The 20877-nt window shown below is 39.4% G+C and overlaps 2 protein-coding genes across 3 annotated transcripts; both read right to left on the bottom strand.

Moving 5' to 3' along the window:
• Window positions 1–977: 977 nt before the first annotated feature.
• Window positions 978–14168, bottom strand: pgap6 (post-glycosylphosphatidylinositol attachment to proteins 6). Of its 2 annotated transcripts, XM_077504209.1 has the most exons (13): window positions 14001–14168; window positions 13477–13660; window positions 13200–13401; window positions 12478–12605; window positions 12133–12398; window positions 8405–8733; window positions 8227–8323; window positions 6492–6606; window positions 6136–6275; window positions 5860–6038; window positions 5633–5779; window positions 5423–5539; window positions 978–2343 (listed from the first exon to the last, which is right to left on the bottom strand). In XM_077504209.1, exons 1-13 carry the CDS (start codon window positions 14053–14055, stop codon window positions 2008–2010), a joined length of 2295 nt encoding a protein of 764 aa, XP_077360335.1. In that variant the 5' UTR covers window positions 14056–14168; the 3' UTR covers window positions 978–2007. The 2 variants fall into 2 exon arrangements, with proteins under 2 accessions (XP_077360335.1, XP_077360326.1); XM_077504200.1 differs by having other exon boundaries at window positions 8227–8733.
• A 586-nt stretch (window positions 14169–14754) lies between these two features.
• LOC144005868 (uncharacterized) lies at window positions 14755–19734 on the bottom strand. Its single transcript, XM_077504302.1, has 4 exons — window positions 19537–19734; window positions 17319–17503; window positions 16804–17085; window positions 14755–14907 (listed from the first exon to the last, which is right to left on the bottom strand). The coding sequence occupies exons 1-4, from the start codon at window positions 19732–19734 to the stop codon at window positions 14778–14780; spliced, it is 795 nt and encodes a 264-aa protein (XP_077360428.1). The 3' UTR covers window positions 14755–14777.
• Window positions 19735–20877: the final 1143 nt, after the last annotated feature.

Here is a 20877-nt window from a genome sequence, read left to right as displayed (position 1 = left end):
TGATTAGGTCAATGTACGGCATTTCCTACGCCTGTTGTTCCAAAATTTGCGGGGTGACTCCAGTCGGTGGTAAATTTCACTTTAAAAAACACCCCGATGGGACTTTAGATTAATAAAAAGGCATTTGCATTTAATTAAGAATAATTGCTGAATTGCACCCAATTGATATGATGCTGTTACATTTTGAGCAATATACGCGCATGCATGCAATTGCGTACATCCATTTAATCAATATTTGCAAATGACATTCAGATAATAAAATACATTAATGTCAAAATATTACAGTATTATGTATTTATTTTATATTAGCCAAATATGCAAGTAATTTAGCTGATTAATCGTGATTAATCAAAATTAAAAAGTGTGATTAATCAGATTAAAAATTTGTGTATATATATATATATATATATATATATATATATATATACACATATACATACATACATACACACACATTCCAGGAAGCTATATAGCTTCATATCGGTTTCCGCACAAGTTACACAGACGTTTCTATGAATTTACTTTACAAAGGCCTTTAAAAAAAAAAAAAAAAAAAAAAAAACATGAATTACCGTTTCACTGTACAGTATATGAATGTCATGTTCCTGTTCTGTGACATGGTCTTGAGCCCTTCAATGTTGATCCCAGGAAAAGGCTTTGTAAGCGGCCTACACCTTAATAAATTGTTCCATCAGTGAGATTTAACACTCAGCTTTGTAGAACCTGATGAGAGTATCAATTTTACTAATGGATTCAAGGTATTGCACACACTGAGTGTTTCAACACTTCACTTTCCACATTTCTGAGGATTACGATAATCTGCTTCTTTCCACTTCCCATTTAGTCACAGTCACATATGAATATTGCATATTCAACAAAAGAAACTGTACACTTCAATCAATTATCCTGCCTGTGCACAAGTTTTTTTTGTTTGTTTTTTTTCTTCAATTTTGAGTTGAAAAAACATTCCCAAAAGGTACGTTACTGACTGAAGATTTATTTTTGTTGTTTGTAAATTAAACATTCAAAAGGTTCACTGATCTCTTCATACAATTTTCTCACATAAACGTGGACAACAAAAGGCAGCCTCGAAGACTGTGAGGTTGACATGTCAAAAGCGAAAATTGTGGTAAAAATACCCAAAATAAGGAGTGCATATAATTTGCATAAAAACAATATCTAGAATAAATGAGGTAATAAACAAAAGACGTGGAAAACAGGGGAGGCACATTTATAGTACTTGCATTTACATTCGCATTTGAGCATAAGTGCTACGGAACTCAGATAAATCATCAAAATGCTTCAGAATGACGAGCTTAAACACACAACAGGAATCATTCAACTGGCATGTGAACCCTTTGCCGTCATGGAAATGATGAAACATAATTTCTATACTGCTTACCCTGTTCAGGGTTGCATGGACCCTGTCCCAACTCCCAATGGACTTCAAGTAAAAGGCAGACAATAACTGACTGATTGCCAGTCAAACAGGGCACATATAGACAGTTGCATTCACACAATCATTGAGCAGGAATTGAACTTTTTAAAATCATGGAATTTGTAAATATTTGGTGCATACAGTGTGTTGACTACCAAATACAGTATATAAAAGAGCTACAGTACACTAACAATATGTACAACTACAAACCTCTGGTCAAGATACCTGAATATATCTATTGTTGAGGTGGTTCTATGGATCAGGAGGTAATGAAATGTCATAGGTCCGAAAAATTCCTTAACTTTTATGAGTTCTTACATTTTTATTCTATGGCTTTTATTCTATGGTGATTACTGTTTTTGTTTTCATTTTAACTGATGCTTTTGTATGTCTAATTTTTACTCAGTGTACAGCACTTTGTATGCAGCGATAGTGGTTTTAAAAGTGCATTACAAATAAAGTAGAGTTTGCATTGCTGATTTTAGTATGAGGAAAACATTGCAGAAGCAGACACTCCATTTTGAAAGTGCGTGTTGTTGCAGTAGTTTGACAGAATCAGCACGACAGCATCACGTGACAGTTTGGAGCTCATCTTTGCTGCTCTGGCACAACGTGTATCCACAAATGCGAGGAGTCCAGAGCCACGCGCAATTCCAATCCGGCCGCCATCCCTTGGTCCAGTTGACGGCAGGCCGGCTCCTTTCACGGGGCGGAAGCAGGAAGAGAACGCAGCAGGCCACCAGGATGTGCCAAATTGAATGCGTGTAGTAGTAGTTGTCCTCCGTCTGGGCAAAAACGTACAAACTCAGCCCGATGACAGCGCAGAGTATTCCGGGGATGAGGTAGAAGACCCATCTCTGCCAGGACGGGGGATAACACTGGCGATGCGTAACTCCTCGGTACACCTGTTAACACAAAGAGTAGTTCATTCAGTCACACTGCCACTCATGAAGGCAGTCAAGGACAGACCTTATCATAACGCTTTTTAATACTTTGTCCTGCACTCCCAAAAATTTATTTATACGTTTTTTTTTTGTTTTTTTTTATTATGCTAGAACATACAGAAGGCTTTGATGCAGCTTCTTGTCTTGAAGAGGTCGCTTAAAGATCTCCTGAAATGAGCTTTGCAGCAATGACACCAACCATCCTGTGGGGGCCCTAATACTGTATCAAAAGAAATGTTCACGAAATTGTCCCTTGTTGTAGAGTTGCAGTCTCCACGAGGAAGGTCTACTGTTAGCCTAGCATCAAATGAGTGGTTTTGGTGGCCGTGGCCAAGGTTCGCCAGACTTCCGCGTGTTTTTGACTACAAAATGAGTTGGGCGTGGCCAAGTCTCATCTTTTCTGTGTGCTCCTGCTTACAAACAGTCTTCACATCTGCACCTGAAGGAATATTGGCTCATTAGTTTCAATAGTTGGTATCGATCCTGGGATAAGTGAAAGATGTTCTGCTAATCCACTTTGTATTGTCCCAAATTCCTGAAGCAGTAAGTCAGTTAAATGTTTGCCACAAACTGTCAGGGCTGCTAACCCTCCTCACGATGCACATTTTCCGGGTGTAGCTACTGGGATTGACACCCCGTACCAATCGAACCATTAGTCCTACGGGAACCGGCTCGACCTCGGCTTTCCATCGACGTCGGTGACGGACCTTCCACGACCCTCCGGGCCGTAGAAACGGGGCCGTGAAATCGTGGACCATGCTGTTCTTCTGCTGCTGCTGTTTGTTTGCTCCGGCAGGGGGGAGGGGTTGAAAATTGTGAGGGTGGAGTTCGCGCTGAGCTAGTGACGTGTAAAACCCGAAAAAAGTGGGGTTAGTGACGTGTAAAACCGACCTGCTGAAACATTTGCCCATTTGAGAGTGCTGTTTGAGCTAATGTGATACAAACGCCCATAGGAAAGGGAAACATGGGTCGTTTATTTCACAACTTTGGGGACTTAGTCAGGGCTATGGTAAGGCATACTTGTGTCAAACCCCCCCAAAAGTGAACATTTCATATGAGGGGACCTTTAAAGCAATGGTAGTTATTACTAAAAACGGCCAGCTGGTGGCAGCAGAGTATCCTCACAATTCTAATTAGATTTGTGAATAATGACGAAACTTAGCTACTATTCTAATGCTAATTGCTGCAAAACGGAAACAGATAGAAATATACTTTTTTTTCCTGATGAAAGAAAAGACTCTAATCTTTCTTTTGGTAGTTTACATGTTTTTATAGCAATAGAACACAATATTCTGTGACCCTTGCAAAATCAGTCAAAATCCAGTAAAACAGCCGGGAGCGACGTGGGTTGCTTCAGTCGAAATGGCTGCAAGTGAATGAATTAAATGTTGTTTTGAACCTCTGGGAAGAACATTGTGTATGACATGTGCTATAAAGCTGCATACAAATTAAGGCTAGGAATAAAAGTCGACCAAGTCGGTTAGGTCAACCACAAAAATTGGTCGACGCAAAAATACATGCGTCAAAGCTATTTTAAGAATTTTTAAAATACATATTTGCGGCCCCTGGAAGTGGCCGGGAGGCCCGAAACCTATATTTCGTGTTCCGCATGGACACTTATTGCTGACAAACTCCAACTGTCATTCACCACTACTAACCAAGATGCTTCTTAGGGTTTGTTTGTGGTCTCTTTCGACTGAAAAGGGAGAAAATTAACATCGCTACATGCCTTGTGTTTGTAACAAAACAATCCGCATCATAATCGCTAAATAAATAAGAGCTTTAATGAAGTTATTGCCGCCGGCCACACACACACGTAAGAGCAACACAAAGTGGTGAACATAGAGCAAGACTCTACGGCACTTAAGCAGAGTTTCTTTTTCTTTTTCCTCACTCCTACAAGTAGCGTGCACACGAGGCATTTGTCATAAGTAAGGACTATTATACTCCACCAAATGTGCAAAAAACAAGTCAAATTGACACAATGCACTCAACAGATGCAAGGGAGTTTGCATGGACGCTGGTGGTAGAAACAAACTCCCTTCGGACGTTTATGGATTTGAATGGGATGGAATGGAACTAGGGTGACGGCACGGGATCTTGGAGCATAACGTGAGTTATTTGAAAAACCTTTGTGCGTGTGCTGCACCGTTAGTATGCTGCATCAATGGCCATTGTAGGCTTCGACAACTCAATATGTTTGAATGAGACAAGCGAATACGTCAGGCTTAGTAAACACATGATGAAAATGAAGCGCTATTTAAAGTACATTGAGATCAAATTGGATTTTTCATTACGTTGGACTATGAAGTGATTTTCAGGAAAAGTACAATAAGTAAGTGATTCAACTTTATTAACTCATTCACTCCCAGCCATTTTCACAGAAGCAATCCCGTTCGCTCCCACCTGTTTTACTGAATTTTGACTGATTTTGCAAGGCCCACAGAATATTGTGTTCAATTGCTATAAAAGCATGGAACCTATCAAAACGAAGATTAAAGTATCTTCTTTCATCAGGAAAAAAAAAGTAATGTTTGTATCTGTTTCCGTTTTGCAGCAATTAGCATTAGAAGAGAGCTAAGTTTCATCAGTTTTCACAAATCTATTTAAAATTAAATTAAATTAAAAAGTAATTTAGCTTTTTTTCTAGATGGCCCTGGTTGATCTCCTTTGCTCTGCTGCCACCTGCTGGCCATTTGTGTAATAACTACCATTTCTGCAACCGTTCTTTGCAGTTCAGAGGCTGCATCAAAGCCTTCTGTATGCTTTAGCATAAAAAAAAATAAAAAAAACAAAAACAAAAAAAAATTTAAAAAAAAAAACTTAATACTTCTTTGGGACACTTAAAACATAAAACAAAACAAAACGTATTTACACGTTATTGGGAGCAAATGAGTTAAGGACCAATGCTAATCGTGATTGTTAATCATTTAGCATAGGCTAATTTTGTTGGTGTTTGTGTAATGTGCATATGTGTGCAGAAGGTAAGGAACAATGAGTATTTACATCCACTAAATTCAATTCAGGTTGCATCCCTTACCCAAGCGACCACCATGAAGAATATGGCGACGAGGATGGGGCCCAGCAGGTTCCACAGACCTCTGCGGTCCAGCTGCAATGACATGGCGATCAGCAGAGTCCCAAAAAGAAACAGAGTCTGCGTACACATAAAGAGAGCGTTGTTGCCATGTCCAAATAGCCAAGAAAAATACTCAGCGACAGCATTAACAGCAGCAGGTGATCGTCTTACATATTTCACTGTGCTCTTGATGCGAGCCATGCACAAAATGGTGACCCATATGGAACAAACAGAGCCCAGGAAGTCACAGTACTGGAGGGTGTCGTAGCTCATTATGCACAACACGGCTATGCCCGGCTGGTCACAGGCATGGTAGAACTGTAGTACACACATACACACAGTTTAATGCTTAATTGTGGCCCAACTTTATCGTCAACGACTGTGTGTTTGAGCGTTACTGTGGAGAAGAACAACGTGAAGAGGTAAACAGACGCCTCCGTGACGTAGAGGCGTTTGATGGCCAACACAATTGCCGGAAGGAAGGTGAGGTTACTGAGCGTGAGCAGCAGAGTGGCGACTAACTGGTGGGAGAACGGCACAGCTGCAGAGCCGTCGGTGCAGCCCCAACCCCTCCAACCTAAACACACATACAAATAAGTTCATTGTTTAGCTTTAATACAAACATCAACACAACATGTGAAGTACATTATGGTGTGCTTTTGGGTAAGTTGTACCATTCTTGCACACACAGGCCCCGTACAGGTAGTTGGAGGACCTGAGCAGTTGACAACGCCCAAACGGGCCGCAGTCCTCGACACAGGCACTGACGAAAACTTCAGGGTCCACGGACACAACAGACACACTGCCGCAGTCACTGTTGCAGATGCACAAAACACATGTGAGAAAAAAAAAAAAAAAAAAAGTTGTTAATTATCTGGAATTTATGTCTGACTGAATAAAGAATTCAACAATACTCTGTAGAAAGACCACAAACAAGGAGGAAGTAGACTGTATGTCATACTGTCCAAATGACTTTTTGAAACCATGTAGTTGTCATTTCACATCTAAAAGAAATGCACGTGCCAATTACCCGTTGCACATGAGTTGCAGAGTGAGGTACCATGTTCCTGATGGAGGAAAAGGCAGCCGGATGACAGCTTGAGGAAAGCTGGTGCTCACATTCACACCATACCCAAGAAACAAACCTTCAGAGACGCACACAAGAGTGATCATGTCAAATCAAAACCAAATGTCGCATATTTTGTGGAATACGAATTAAGCAGCAAAATCAACCTGTTTTTATCCATCTCAGGAGGTGGCCATTTTGCCACTTAACAGCAAATGGCAGACTAATGACATCACAGTTGCTCAAGACTCGGGTAATGCCCAATCACAGCTCAGCATGCGAGTCACATGACCAATCCCAGAAAATAGGTGAGCTGTGATTGATTGGTCATTACATAAACCCTGAGCAACAGTGACACCCCGCCCCAAAATGCACACATTTGACTTCTAAACACAGTGTCCCTCGTGTATTACCTGGGGTGGGGTGGTGGGACAAAACAAAACAAACAAAAACAAAACACTTTCATTTTCTTCATGTGACCAAATGCAGTTGAGACATCACATCCATGAAGTTATCAATAAAGCACTTATCACAGGCCACATCAAATGGCAAATAATCTTTTAATTGACACAAAATTATGAAATCAAATTTCCTACTGTGGTAATATGACCTAATTTATGCAAGAAAATACCACAAGGAGCAACAATAAAATAAGAAAACTTTGGCTGGTGCCTCAGAAGATAAATTGTCAGCTGAATGCGATCTTCAAAGTTGAGGCTGATTTCATCTCTTGAGAGGTCAAACTTCCAAATATTTAATGGGTTAAAATCTCGGACGATTTGCCTGTTATTGGAATTGACTTTCCACTGATATTTTAACAGTTCCTGAAAATTTCAGGTTCATATCTTTTTCCTAAGGTACTGGTTGCTATGGACATTTGAAAGATGCAAGTAGCAACACTTTAAAGAAACCCCTTTTTCACAAAACTAGGGATTTCTACCTTCCAACATTAAAACTGATGTAACTGTCAATTTTTTTAGGTACTCCATGTTTTAAATAAAAATATTTTAAAGGGAATTAAATGCAGAATTCGAATATATTAGTATCTAAATTTTTATTTCTTTGGCACATGTGGACCCTTTTGCTACATATTGTGAGAATATTTTGGGGTTGACTTTCCCTTTAAGGGAATAAAATCCACATGGAATTGACTAACCTCAGATAGGAATCACATCTCCTCCAAATGTGGATTAAATATCCAATACTTGCATAAACTTGATTACTGACAGTACGGCGTATATATTTGCAGAGTTGTGTAATGTGGAGGTTACCAGATTTAAATCATAGTAACTAAATAATGTTTATTTCTGTCATGTCATTGCCCACAGTTGATTGACTGGTTGTGTAGTTAGTTATGATTAAAAGTTGTTCCACTGATATAAACACATTTATAGGTGTCACTTGATCTAACCCATACCAGAAAAAGACCAGTCCAAAAAATATGATAGTCATTAAATGGCAACTGGGTACTAGGTTGTTTGTGCATCCAGACAATGAATAAAGTCAAGGGCATTACAGAGCATGCATCAACTGAGTTGATCTTGATATATGTCAGTTAGTCATGTAAACCACAATGACCATAATTAAATAAAAACAACAACAACAAAAAAACCTATCCCTTTTCAAGCAGCTCTGGTATTCCATCTCATTACATTCCTTGTATGCCTTGCCATTTGTCTTACCAGAATGTGGGTGTTACCTGTGTGGCATTGTAGGGCCTTGCTGAGTTTGAGGATCGGTGCTCGGGGAGTGAAGCAGGCCACCACGGTGCTTTTATTCCCTAGTGTTACATTAGTCTGTACAGAAAAACAAAGCAAAACTTCACTCAGACACAAACAGTATTGCACATATAGTGTTTGCAATTGATGAACACTCACAGTGTTGAGTGTGAGCTGCAGATTGATCGTCCCGCCGGTGACTTGTGCAGGCAGGGGGTATGTAAGGAGCGTGGGGTGGGATGAGCTGACGCTGACATTGGGTCCAGTGACAGGAGTGAACCGAAACGAGAGCGCATCGGTTTCCTCATAGAGGACTGGGATTCTCCATACACATGCGGAAGGCAACAAATTCAGTAATTTGGATTGACTGTTGAAGGCGAAGGTCTCCGTTGCCACTGAGTTGTTGCTCGCTGATGAGGAGTTGCTGTTGCTTTGGAGACCGCCCCCATCATTGGCTGCAAGACCTTCGCTTTCTGGCTTGCACCTCACTGAAACACAGCAAGAAATTCAGACTGTATTTGGCCCCGTTTCCACCAAGAAGTACATTTTGGGTGTGTTCAGTCGGTAGGGCGCAGTTCTTTGTTTTGTTTGTAAGGTGCGACCGTTTAATCAGCCAATTATATCCCTTCAAACAACAGCCACTGATTTGGTCATTTGCTGATTATTTTTACCTTCATGTATTGTACGCTAACCCTTTATAGCAGCTGTACACAAGTGACACTGGTCTAATTATTTATTACACATACATCTAACCATAACCTTGTACCTCAGAACTCTAAATACTAATGACATTTGTTGATTAGGTCATTCTATGGACCTGTCATTCAAAACAAAGCAAATCCGAAATTTTACAAGCAATTCAAATTGTGCAAGTAATTAACCTGAATGTCACTATTTTACACACAACCTAAAGTCAAGGGTTTGCTTCATAAAATACTAATTACATTAAAAAAATTAGTACAGCATAAATAACAATATGTTAAATGTGACACGGATTCAACTATTGGTAACACAGACAAAGGAGTAACATCCTTATTGTCATGGTTCAGCCCTCAGATCTGTTGTGCTTTTTGTTTTTTCAGCACCTGATTGAGTGGGAGCGTGTCTGGTGGCACCGCACCTGGTGGGCATCAACAATCAGAGGGCTATAAAGGACATGGGCGACAAGTGCTCTATGTCGGAAGATTCATCTTGCTCACTGTCAGTCTGCATAGCGTGCATTTTTTCTCGACTCTTTTATAGTATTGTCACGTCAAGATTTATAGTTGTTAATTACGTAAGTTTTTCACGTCGCTTTCTGTTACACTTTAGCTTAATTCCTGGTAATTTATATCCTGCGCTTTTTGTTGTGTGGAGTCCGTGAGTTTTGTAGCCGGCGGTATTTTGTTTGCTTGTTTGTTTCCTTGCCTGGTGCAGGTGTTTTTTGTTTAGTGTTCTCCTGGCCTGTTGCCAGAGCTTTTTGTTACTCGTGTTATTTCTGATTGTTAGTGAAAAAATTGTACACCTCCCTCCAATCTGTGTTTTTGGGATCCTTCTTGTGCCATCCCTGCTGACACTTGACACTTATGTCATTCATTAAATGCGTTGTGCCACACAATGCATTCTGGGAGCCGAAAAGAAACTTCTTTCTTTCAACAATATTTTTTTTTTTTTACACTTCAGCCCCACTATTCACTGGGAATAAACCATCCTGTGAATAGTGAAAATCAGTGTATAATTGACACCCAATGAAATAAATTGTGAGACAAAAAACGTACTTATACGTTGTATATATTAATCGGCTGATTTTTTTTTTTTTTTTTTTTTTTTTTTTGGCCAAAGATCGGCATCAGCTTCAAAAAATCCATATCAGTCGGGCCCTAGTTTCCATTATCAAAAGGGTACTAAAATAACTCATTAGGGATCAGTGGCGTGCACAGACATTTTGGGGTGGCAAGTGCTCTGGGGAAAAAAAAGGGCACTTTTTGCGCAAATGTAATAATAGTAAATAAATAGACCAACTAGTAACCAAACAGCCCAAGGGCCTGAGAATGAATAATACTGACAGTTGTCATTCCAACAGGCAAAAGGGTATTTCTCACAGGCAAGTGACAATTCCAAACATCCGGGCATTTCTGACATTTCCATGCAATTCAATTAAAATGCTTCGACCACCGAGGACGTATTGGACTGCTTTTGAATGTGATTAGTGACAACTAGCCAGTGGCGGGCAGTGAGTTTTTGGAGTGGACATGCTGAAGTGTCACATATGCTCGCGCAAATTTTGGGATATTTTTATTGTTAATGATCCAAAGTCCAATGCTTTTCAATGCAACATATCATTAGTCTGACTATGTGGTGGTTATCACGTTATCTATTATTGAATTAGCATATAGCATTTTAAACTAGCTAATTAGGTGGCCATTCGGCTAATTTATGCTCATTTGTTTGTGCTGTATGAGACATATGCTACTTCACAGCAAAATGATTATAGGTAAGAAATAGAGGGCAAACAACCAATACAATTTCACTGGATTCATAACACCGTAAGTTACCTGGCTGAGATGCGTGTGCGCGTGTTTCTGTCCAACTGCGATCAACGGTGGCTAGCGTTCACGTGACAAAGGGAGAGAGCAAGAGAGCGAGAGCTTGGAGGGGTGCAACCCCCCCCAACCACACACACGCACACGCGATTATTACCAGTAATCATATAGCTTTTCGAAAATTGTGTCAACACTAACCTGTCCTCAGTAAAGTGTTTATTTTATTAAAAAAAAAAAAAAAAAAAGAAGAACTTTCCAAAGGGCACTTTAGGCAGAGGGGCAAGGGTGTCAGCACCAGTAGGGGTCTACCTGTGCACGCCTATGTTAGGGATGTTCAATACCACTTTTTTTATTTTTTTTATTTTTTTATTTTTTATTTTTTTAAAAGACTCATATCAGTGCGAGCAAGTACTCAACTCTTGAATAGTCAACGATACGATTAGTACTTTTGATACATAAAATTTGCCCAAAAAACAATGACAGATAATTTTAAAGATGTGTATGTACCAATTAACACTTTTTTTCCCCTAAAACTGCATGAAATGAATGGAAATTCTGATCATAAAATAGCCATAAGAGGGCGGCAAACTGTCGCGAGTAGTACTGATACCATGAATTAAAGCCAGGTATTGGCCCGATACCTTGTATCGGTACTCGTCCATCCCTATAGCTGATCCTATCATAACGCGTTTTTTTTTTTTTTTTTTTTAAAGACTCATATCAGTGCGAGCAAGTACTCAACTCTTGAATAGTCAACGATACGATTAGTACTTTTGATACATAAAATTTGCCCAAAAAACAATGACAGATAATTTTAAAGATGTGTATGTACCAATTAACACTTTTTTTCCCCTTAAAACTGCATGAAATGAATGGAAATTCTGATCATAAAATAGCCATAAGAGGGCGGCAAACTGTCGCGAGTAGTACTGATACCATGAATTAAAGCCAGGTATTGGCCCGATACCTTGTATCGGTACTCGTCCATCCCTATAGCTGATCCTATCATAACACTTTTTGGTCATACATGAAGGTTATAGAGGTAGCTAGACCCTTTTGTACTTGACTTAAAAGACAAAGAAAAAAAACGAACTGTTTTCTTGTAATACACAGCTCTGTCAAAATAAAAGAAATGTGTTGTCTTTCCCTGCTGTGCTTTGTTTACTTTGCTATCTTTCAGTTGTATGTTGAATCCAGTTCTCGGTTATACAATGCTGTGTTTGATTAACTATCATAACTATCACCACCCCGTAGACACACCCAGTAGAAACACAAGCCAAATCAGAGTATGGTATTCTAAACCACATTGCAGCAAGCAAAACTATACTGAGTGAACATTCCATTTGGTGTGCTTATGTAAATTACCTGAGTAGCTTGATTTAATGCTGAAAGTTACTGTTTGGTTCTCTTGAATGCTCTCCACGACAACACGTAACCAGGTGTCCCAGGGCGGGTGAGTGAGATTAGCAGTACAGCCCGCCCCCGAGCAGTTCAATCTTGCTGGATCATAAAGCAGAGAGTCTGAGCCCAGGCTGAGGGCCACAGGACAGTTGTTACTTCCTGCACCCTCTGCTGAGGAACACTCATCCACAGTCACCAAAATGTACCAGGAAAACTGCGGGACATATAGCCTACCCACACAAACATACAGCACATTAATTGTAGGAATCTGGAGTTAAATGACGACATTATCACACAGAGACTTCATACTTAAGGCGTGCGGGTTTGTTAGGGGCTGCCGTCTGTTTGAGCCTGATTCCTGTCTGCATAATGGGTGTGTCAACTGCCCTCCTGATGGACAGCTGAGACTGGAAAAAGTAGGAACACGATGGGAAGCCCTAAAGAATTTAAAGACACAAAAAAAGTGAGAATATGTTGCAAAATATACCTGCTTACTTTGATATAAAAGGCAGTCATTTTGACTGTTTTCAAATTTGCAACTTCATAACCTCTTTTGAAAGGATACATTTGTTTGTTTGTTTTTTTTCCCCATCGAGAAAATGTTTGCAGAAGTTATTGGTGTCAATGAAATGAATAAAACACTTCATAGTTTTCATTCAGTGTCCAGATGTGTTTTAATCAATTCCATCAATTTATTCTTCGATAATTTTAGTGATAATCCAAATTACAAATAATGTCCAAGTCTATGGTCATCAAAAAGGCGTAAAAGTGTGGTCAATTGACGTTAATGCTGACCAACCAGTCAATCTGCTACCTACTCTGGTTGAACAGGTTGGGCTTCAAAAAAAAAAAAAAAAACCCTCTATTATTACTTAACATGGTTAACAAAACACAATACCTATCCGTATGATGTGGTGGAGTTGCACGTAACAAAAAAGGTCACCAACAACTACTTTTCTAAAGCAAAGTTTTTGTAATACTGATCTCATCAAACTGTTTGTGGCCAAAGGCAAAAAAGTAAGTGCACAGACCTTCTGCTCAATGCGCCCATCATCTTCAGGCAAGTGGGTGGCAACAAACCAATCCCCGGGTGCGGGATTAGAGACACTCAAGGCTGCTGAGCTGAGCGAGGTCACTGGGAGGATCAGGGCCCTAGAAGGGCTCCACAGCGTCATGTTTGGAAACCTTGCATCCATTGGGTTTATTACTGGAGGAGCACCGTGCCGAATATGGCTAGGAAAAAAGTGGGATGTTAAGGCAGTATATGGTAAAGACATGTAGAAAGAATAATAATAAAAAAAAACTTACATGGTGACATTCCTCTCTGCACATTGAATGCTGTGGCCCTTGGTTACAGTGAAGAACCAGCGGGCGATGGCGGTCTCCTCTGGTATATGAAACATTTGCAACCTTGCGTTGCCATACCAACCATACTTGGACAACTTCTGAGCTGGCTTGGACGAGAGCTCTGATACGAATGCCACCTCCTCAACTGTGAGATGTATACATAAATATGGAAAAACAACTATTGCATAAAATGTATTCAGTCAACAACAATCAAGATCATCATAGAAAAAATTAGTACTAGTTACATTGTGTAATACATCAGGGTAATTATTTTGTTCCTAAAGAAAGGTTAACATACATCCATATACATTTTGAACGCCGGGAAAATATAAACACACGTAGATATTTAATGTCCCAAACCTTAAATAGTCAACATTTAAAAGTGAACTCAGTCAGCGGCTCTGATCTTTATTGTGCACTTGTTCCGTGGAGCTTAGCCAAGTCGCTAACGTGCAGTAGTCCCTCCAAAATTATTTCGCGCTTACCGTTTCCAAATGTCGCCTTTGCAAAGGCGAAGAAGAGGAGAAAATAAAGTGCCATGTTTCCGGAGCGACTGTCCGAATCATTACATCGTGACTTGTTCAGCCTCAATGTCAGACTGCTCCATGACAAACGCTCTTTTACTGTGCTCCACTTCCTGGTTCTCGCGCCCAAATACGTGACGTCATTAGAGACGTACGGCAGGACGTCATCATGACGTCACATGATATCGCAAACAAAAACTTGTACAACAAATAAGGAAACGTAATTTTAACCTAACTGAAATCAAAAGCACTGGAATGAGAATCCAAATGTATAAGCTGCAAAAACAAACAAACAAACACAAACCCCCATTAAAGACAGACGGCTATTGGTTACACATTGAATACTAGACAATGTCCAATAATTGTACAGTAGCAAAATTATTGCTAAAAAATAGAAACAACAAAATAGTTTAATTTAATTTAATCAAATTAAGTCGTAGTAATTGTGGATGTGGATCATTTGCCATATAGTTTACAATCTGTCCTTGTTTTCTAGCCAGAGTTTACAATAGCTCTTTTATGTGCAATAATAACAAACTCCTCAACATTTTCACAAATTCAAACTTCATGTAAATATTGTGATTTCCAATAATTGCAAAGCTATTGCCTTATAAAATAAGAGCTACATAAAAATCTGACTGCATAGTTTACTTTCTGTAATACAGGTTGCAACTGTAGGAAAAAATAAATAAAAAGGCTCACAATAGAGACGTGTATTCGAGTCACACTAATTGCAGATCATAAAAATGTCACATCATCCTGTGACTCTATCCAGCACCACCGAGCATCATACCCAAACAAAGCTGCAGTCATCTTCTCGTCCTCTTCTGTTATGTTGCTGTGAGTTTGTTGCTTTGTCTCCTGTGACCTTTCATCAGTGTTGCCACAGTTACCTTGAAAAAGTAACTTAGTTACTTTACTGATTACTTGGTTTTAAAAGTAACTAAATTGCGTTACTGATGACTTGATTTTAAAAGTAACTAAGTTAGATTAAAAGTTACTTTTTTAGTTACTTTCAGCAGCTGCCGATAACACCATCTCAACATAAAAATAATGCAGTAGAAACGGAGCTCCAAATACTTTATTGAAAGTGCATTTTTAACATGAAAATAAAGGTTTTTTTATGAAAAACAAAATAGGCAGTCTCTCTTGACTTCTTGTAACGTAAATACTTTTTATAAAACAAAAAATAAAAATCTATCCAGGTTGAAAATGAAAATTCCCTAAATTCCTCCATTGTTTGTTTGTTCCGCTATTCCAGTGTGTACACATGTATCAGTTTAAATATTTATTAGTAGTTATTGACAGTTATAATTGTTTTTTGGTTTGTTTGTTTTTTCTCTTCAAAATAAGGATCAGGAAAACAAAAGGTTGATAATTTAATGTTAAATATAAATATTTAACCTTTAGACAGACACCAACACAATTAAACAGAATATTTGCACATTGTGAAGTATTTCAGAAACATAAATTTAAGACATGAAATAAACCTACCGTCCAGCCAAAAGAAATATGAAGCCACCTTATGGAACAATAAATCTATCAAACACATTTTAACCACTTAATATATGCAAAAATATTTCCAAAAGTTCATTTCCCTTTTTAATCAACAATTTTTGTATTTAACAATTGTTTTTTCTTTTGTCATCACTTTCATTTTTGGTTAATGTATGACATCTTTTTTTGTTTTTTTAATCTGAGACACGATGATGACCACAGAATCACTACTGTTTATATTTTGTTTTTTTGGGCTGTCGTAATCGCGGGCACGTCTCAATTCTCCTATCTGCTGCTCATGCTAGTTGTAGACATTGACAGGGAGCCACAAACTGAGAAATGAGATACTTGCAGTGTGCTTTTAGCTTAGCTGGTGTGTTGGCTGTGGGACATACCTGTGTCGTTTGAATCCATGCATTGGATCGTCACGGGAGTTATTCTTTTTGGCTCGCGCGCAGTACCAACGCCGGCCCGGGACATACAAGTGCACCGAGAGGACTCGATAGCCATGGGAAATACCGAGATGTACGGCACCGGCTTCTGCTAACTGTCTCCATTTGTATGTTGCCACTCGTTGCGCGCGCGCGCGCCGTGTCGCGAGCACGGAAACACGGAAGTAGCTTGAATGGTGATGCTACTGAAATGTAAACAAAACAAGTAGAGCACGGCGCAGAACTCTTGCTATTGTTATGAAAACCATAAAGCCTCACTCGCAACCGATACGGTCGTTTAGCTCCCCTTGACGAACGATGGTTCGGTCGAATCGTTTTTTTGTTCCACCCCTACTGAAAACGTAACTTGTCTGACGTCACTCCCCCTGGCGAGAGGGCGGAGACGACCTCATCCCATAATGCTTCACGGACCAGTTGAGGATGGAAATAAATTATTTTTTTTTACCACTTTTATGGTCCATAATGCACACTTTTTTTGTTGTGTTGTGTGCCTGTTGGTTAATAAAACTAGTAGTAAAAGTATCATCACTTTTGTTTTGAATGTGCAAACCATTCATGACCAGACCATGGCTGAATTCAGTGTGGTGATCAATGACTTCTGCCTCATCTTCGTAGTTAGCAGTAGTTGTTTGGGACTGTTACAACAGTGAGATAGCTTGCCTTCTTCATGAAAATGTGGAGTAACGCATTGATTCTCTGGACAGTAACTTTAATCAGACTATTTTGTAGAATAAAGTAACGCGTTAGACTATTAGTTACTTTAGAAAGCAACTTTTTTGAGTAACGCGTTACTAACGCGTTACCGGCAACACTGCCTTTCATACAGGTCAAAGATGTTAGATCCTCGCTTAACTTCTATGATGGGGTCAGCACCCACTTTTAGATCCTGTGAAGGGTGGGTTTCTGAGTGCTGGTTTTGTGACTCTTGGAATGTGATCTGAGCCGAACAGTTTGTGGATGGGCTGGATTCTTGGTTTGAAGTTTTAACACAACTCTTTTGGTGTGAATGGTCACTGTCAGTGCGCGATGGATCATCGGATGATTCTTGACGAAAGGTAGCAAGCAAATCGTCGGGGTATGTTGACCTTGGAATGCCCCTGTTTGAGAATTAATAGTATTAAATATTTAGTGCAGTGAAAAACCAAAGCATAATTAGCTTTACTCAAATCAAGTTTCCCCATTGAAATTAATGGCAATGTTTTCTAGCTCCCCCCAAAACACTACAAATAGTTTGCTACATATTTACTAGCAAAATAGCACTCCATTGCATAATGCATAACACATGCATAACATTCTTAAAACATAATACGAGAAAAATAATACACTGCACCTGCTTGGAGATAGTGAGCGTGCCAGCTCCTCTACTGTCAGCAGGCTGCTTAGACTTCCTGTCAAGCTGCTGTCATGACTGGCCAAGTTGCTGCGCTCCATCATGAGCCAACGCATGGACTCTATACCCTTGTGCACGTCAACCAGCTGCCGGAGAATCTTCACATCTGCTGAGCGCATCCACCTCTGAATTCACAGTAAAGACTAGTAAAATTACTGTTGTGCAGCTCAAAAGAGAAAATGTTTATGTACTTTGTTTAATGGATGGAATTTTTTAGGGGGTGATTAAAAAAAGGCTCTAATATGTACATTGTAGAGAAAAAAAAAATCCATTGTTTTTATGGGGAATAAACGGCAGCTGTGGTTACCAGGGAAATTCTGTAAACAAAATATAGTGAGGACATGTAAACAAATTTACAGAAAAACTTGTTTATTTTACTGGCTTTGAATGTACAATAAACAGTAACTGCAGGTAAATTTTACAGAACAAAATCGTATAAGTATAAATAGTACAAGGCCCTCAAAGTGCTTTGACTACTCATTCCACAGCATCGGAAACAACTGGACTTAGATGACCTTGTCATAGAACTTTAACACCGTCACACTGCGCTGGGACCGAACCAACAGCCTCAGGGGTGCAAGACAACCACTCTACCACTAACCCATGCTAACCTGTTGTTGGTAAGCTGTCAGTAAATGACTGTTGAATCTGCAATTTTAAAAAGTACGAGCCGTAAGGTTGTTTGTATTTGAGTTATTTTGATTTTGTTCCATAAAAACATCGTTTTCTTTACACATGGTTTTACTGTATAGTAAAAACATGTGTAAAAAAAAATGTTCGTTTTTACGGAACAAAACCTGGAAGCTGTGGTTACCAGAATAACTTATATAAATAACTTTAAAAAAAAATACTGTGCAAATACAACCTTACAGAACTTGTATACCCTTTTTAAACTTGTAGATTCTGCTTTGTTCCTTCTGGACATTTCCTGTGATTAATCTGGATGTAACGATACCGGCAATATCGTGATATCGCGATATTAAAACTGCCACAATATATCATCGTCGTCATGTCACGATATTAAAAATAAGGCCATCTGTTAAAAAAAAGTCGGGTTGATTTCCATTTGTGCAGTTCTAGGACCCTCTGGTGGCTAGTTTTGAGTGCAGTTCAATTTTCACAAGGCATGTTTTGGCCCTGCGGCACGATCGCTGACTGGTTAGCACGTCCGTCTCCCAGTACTGAGGACGCAAGATCGAGTTCAGGCTTCGGCCTTCCTGGGTGGAGTTTGCATGTTCTCCCCTGCCTGCGTGGGTCTTCTCAAGGTACTTCGGTCTCCTCCCACATTCCAAAGACATGCTTGGTAGGTTAATTGGCCGAACTGTCCCTAGTTGTGCTCGTGCGTGTGTGTGTGTGTGGGGGGGGGATGGTTTATTCGTCTCTGTGTGCCCTGCGATTGGCTGGCAACCAGTTCAGGGTGTACCCTGCCTACTGCCCGAAGCCAGCTGAGATAGGCTTCAGCACCCCCGTGACCCTTGTGAGGAGTAAGCGGTTAAGAAAATGGATGGATGTTTTGGCCCTTATATGTTTAAAATCCATACTAATGGTCACATGAAGGGGCACATATTATGCTTTTAAACCAAATCAATATGTGGACTGTGGAGGAAATCAATGTGTGCTTGCATTAGCAAGTAAGTGCCTCAATGTTAAGTGTTATTAGAGATTGTAGGTTGTTTATATGAATTGCTGTAATGTAAAAGAGCACAATATTGTGTGTGTGTGTGTTTTTTTTGTTTTGTTTTGTTTTGTTTGTTTTACAAAATTGTGAACTTTTTTTGTAGCGCCAACCTCCCCACACTATCATAATAATTATCGTATTGTGACCTTCATATCATGATAATATCATATCGTGATGTTTGGATATTCTTACATGCCTAGTAATTAATGGAACAATTCTGTTCTTTACCCGACATTAGAATGTTCTCCCATCAGTTTGTGACTTCAAGTTGAAGAGATTTGGGTTCTGCAGCAAGGCAACGATACAAAACACACCAGCAAGTCATTTTTTTTACCTTTTAAAAACTGCATTTTATGTTTATGAACGCAAAGTTGTTGTTTTTTTCTACCATGTCACCTTAGGGGCTCCGTAGTTTTCAGAACTGAATGAAGTTAAGTGTTATTGAATAAGGCATATGAAGATAAAGAAAACCCTCCTTACCATCTCTTGTTTAAGGTGGCTCAGTTTGTTGGCATAAGAATCACTGAAAAGGCCCTTTTGATCCTCTATCTCCACGTCTTCTGAATCTGCATCATCCCTCATCCAAAGCAAAAGACTTCCAGATGTTCTCCGGACAACTTTATTTTCCAGCTCCTCCAAATGTGGAAATGAAACACTAACAAAAGTCTCCTCCGTCATGTCTGTATGTCAACAGCCTTTTTACTTCCAGCTATAAAATGGATTAGAGAATTACAGAGTTACAGTATAGCAGGTAGCTCCTCATCAGACTACAACACGCGCTTACACGTTACACGCAAATGCCACAATAAACACTATGAAAAGATTGTTAAAAAAAAATAACTAGTGTCAATGTCAGCTTGCATAGACACCACAGAGGTTGCTGGTTTGTGTGGGGAAAATTTTTTCTTTGTGTGGTAGCCAAACAATGGCCCGAGCTTCATTCTACAGGTCACTTAGAAGCTTCATGACTCCATACGGTAAAATGTATGGGGAGATCATGTGACCGCAGACCGGCTCCATCTGTCAACAGGAGGCCTACATACAGTAAGGACACATTGTCTATGTATTTATACTGTGTGTACACAAAAGTGTATTTAGCTGTTTGAGATATTAGCAAAGTATGGCCCGAGAGAGAATATTACAAGGCCGCTTCTGTCAAAATTTGATGGATGACATTCTTAATTAGATTAGGGGGGTCATGTATGGGTCATGACCCCTCCCTAATGAAGATTAATGACCCTTTAATGACTTCCAGATGTCATATAATGAGGGTTAATGACCCTTAATGACTTCCTGATGTCATTTAATGAGGGTTAATGACCCTTAATGACTTCCTGATGTCATTTAATGAAGATTAATGACCCCTAATGACTTCCTGATGTCATTTAATGAAGATGAATGACCCTTAATGACTTCCTGATGTCATTTAATGAAGATTAATGACCCTTTAATGACTTCCAGATGTCATATAATGAGGGTTAATGACCTTTAATGACTTCCAGATGTCATTTAATGAGGGGTAATGACCTTTAATGACTTCCGGATGTCGTTTAATGAGGATGAATGACCTTTAATGACTTCCGGATGTCGTATAATGAAGATGAATGACCTTTAATGACTTCCGGATGTCGTTTAATGAAGATGAATGACCTTTAATGACTTCCAGGTGTTATATAATGAAGATGAATGACCCTTAATGACTTCCTGATGTCATTTAATGAAGATTAATGACCCCTTAATGAAGATGGATGATGTGTAGGTGGTGTTCCTACCTGTTTTTGCAGATATCATGGCTGACCCGGGTTCAAATGCTAATTGTTT

The sequence above is a fragment of the Festucalex cinctus genome, chromosome 1 (genome assembly GCF_051991245.1).
Source record: "Festucalex cinctus isolate MCC-2025b chromosome 1, RoL_Fcin_1.0, whole genome shotgun sequence".
Classification (NCBI taxonomy): Eukaryota; Metazoa; Chordata; class Actinopteri; order Syngnathiformes; family Syngnathidae; genus Festucalex; species Festucalex cinctus.
This window is presented reverse-complemented; position numbering and strand designations above follow the sequence as displayed.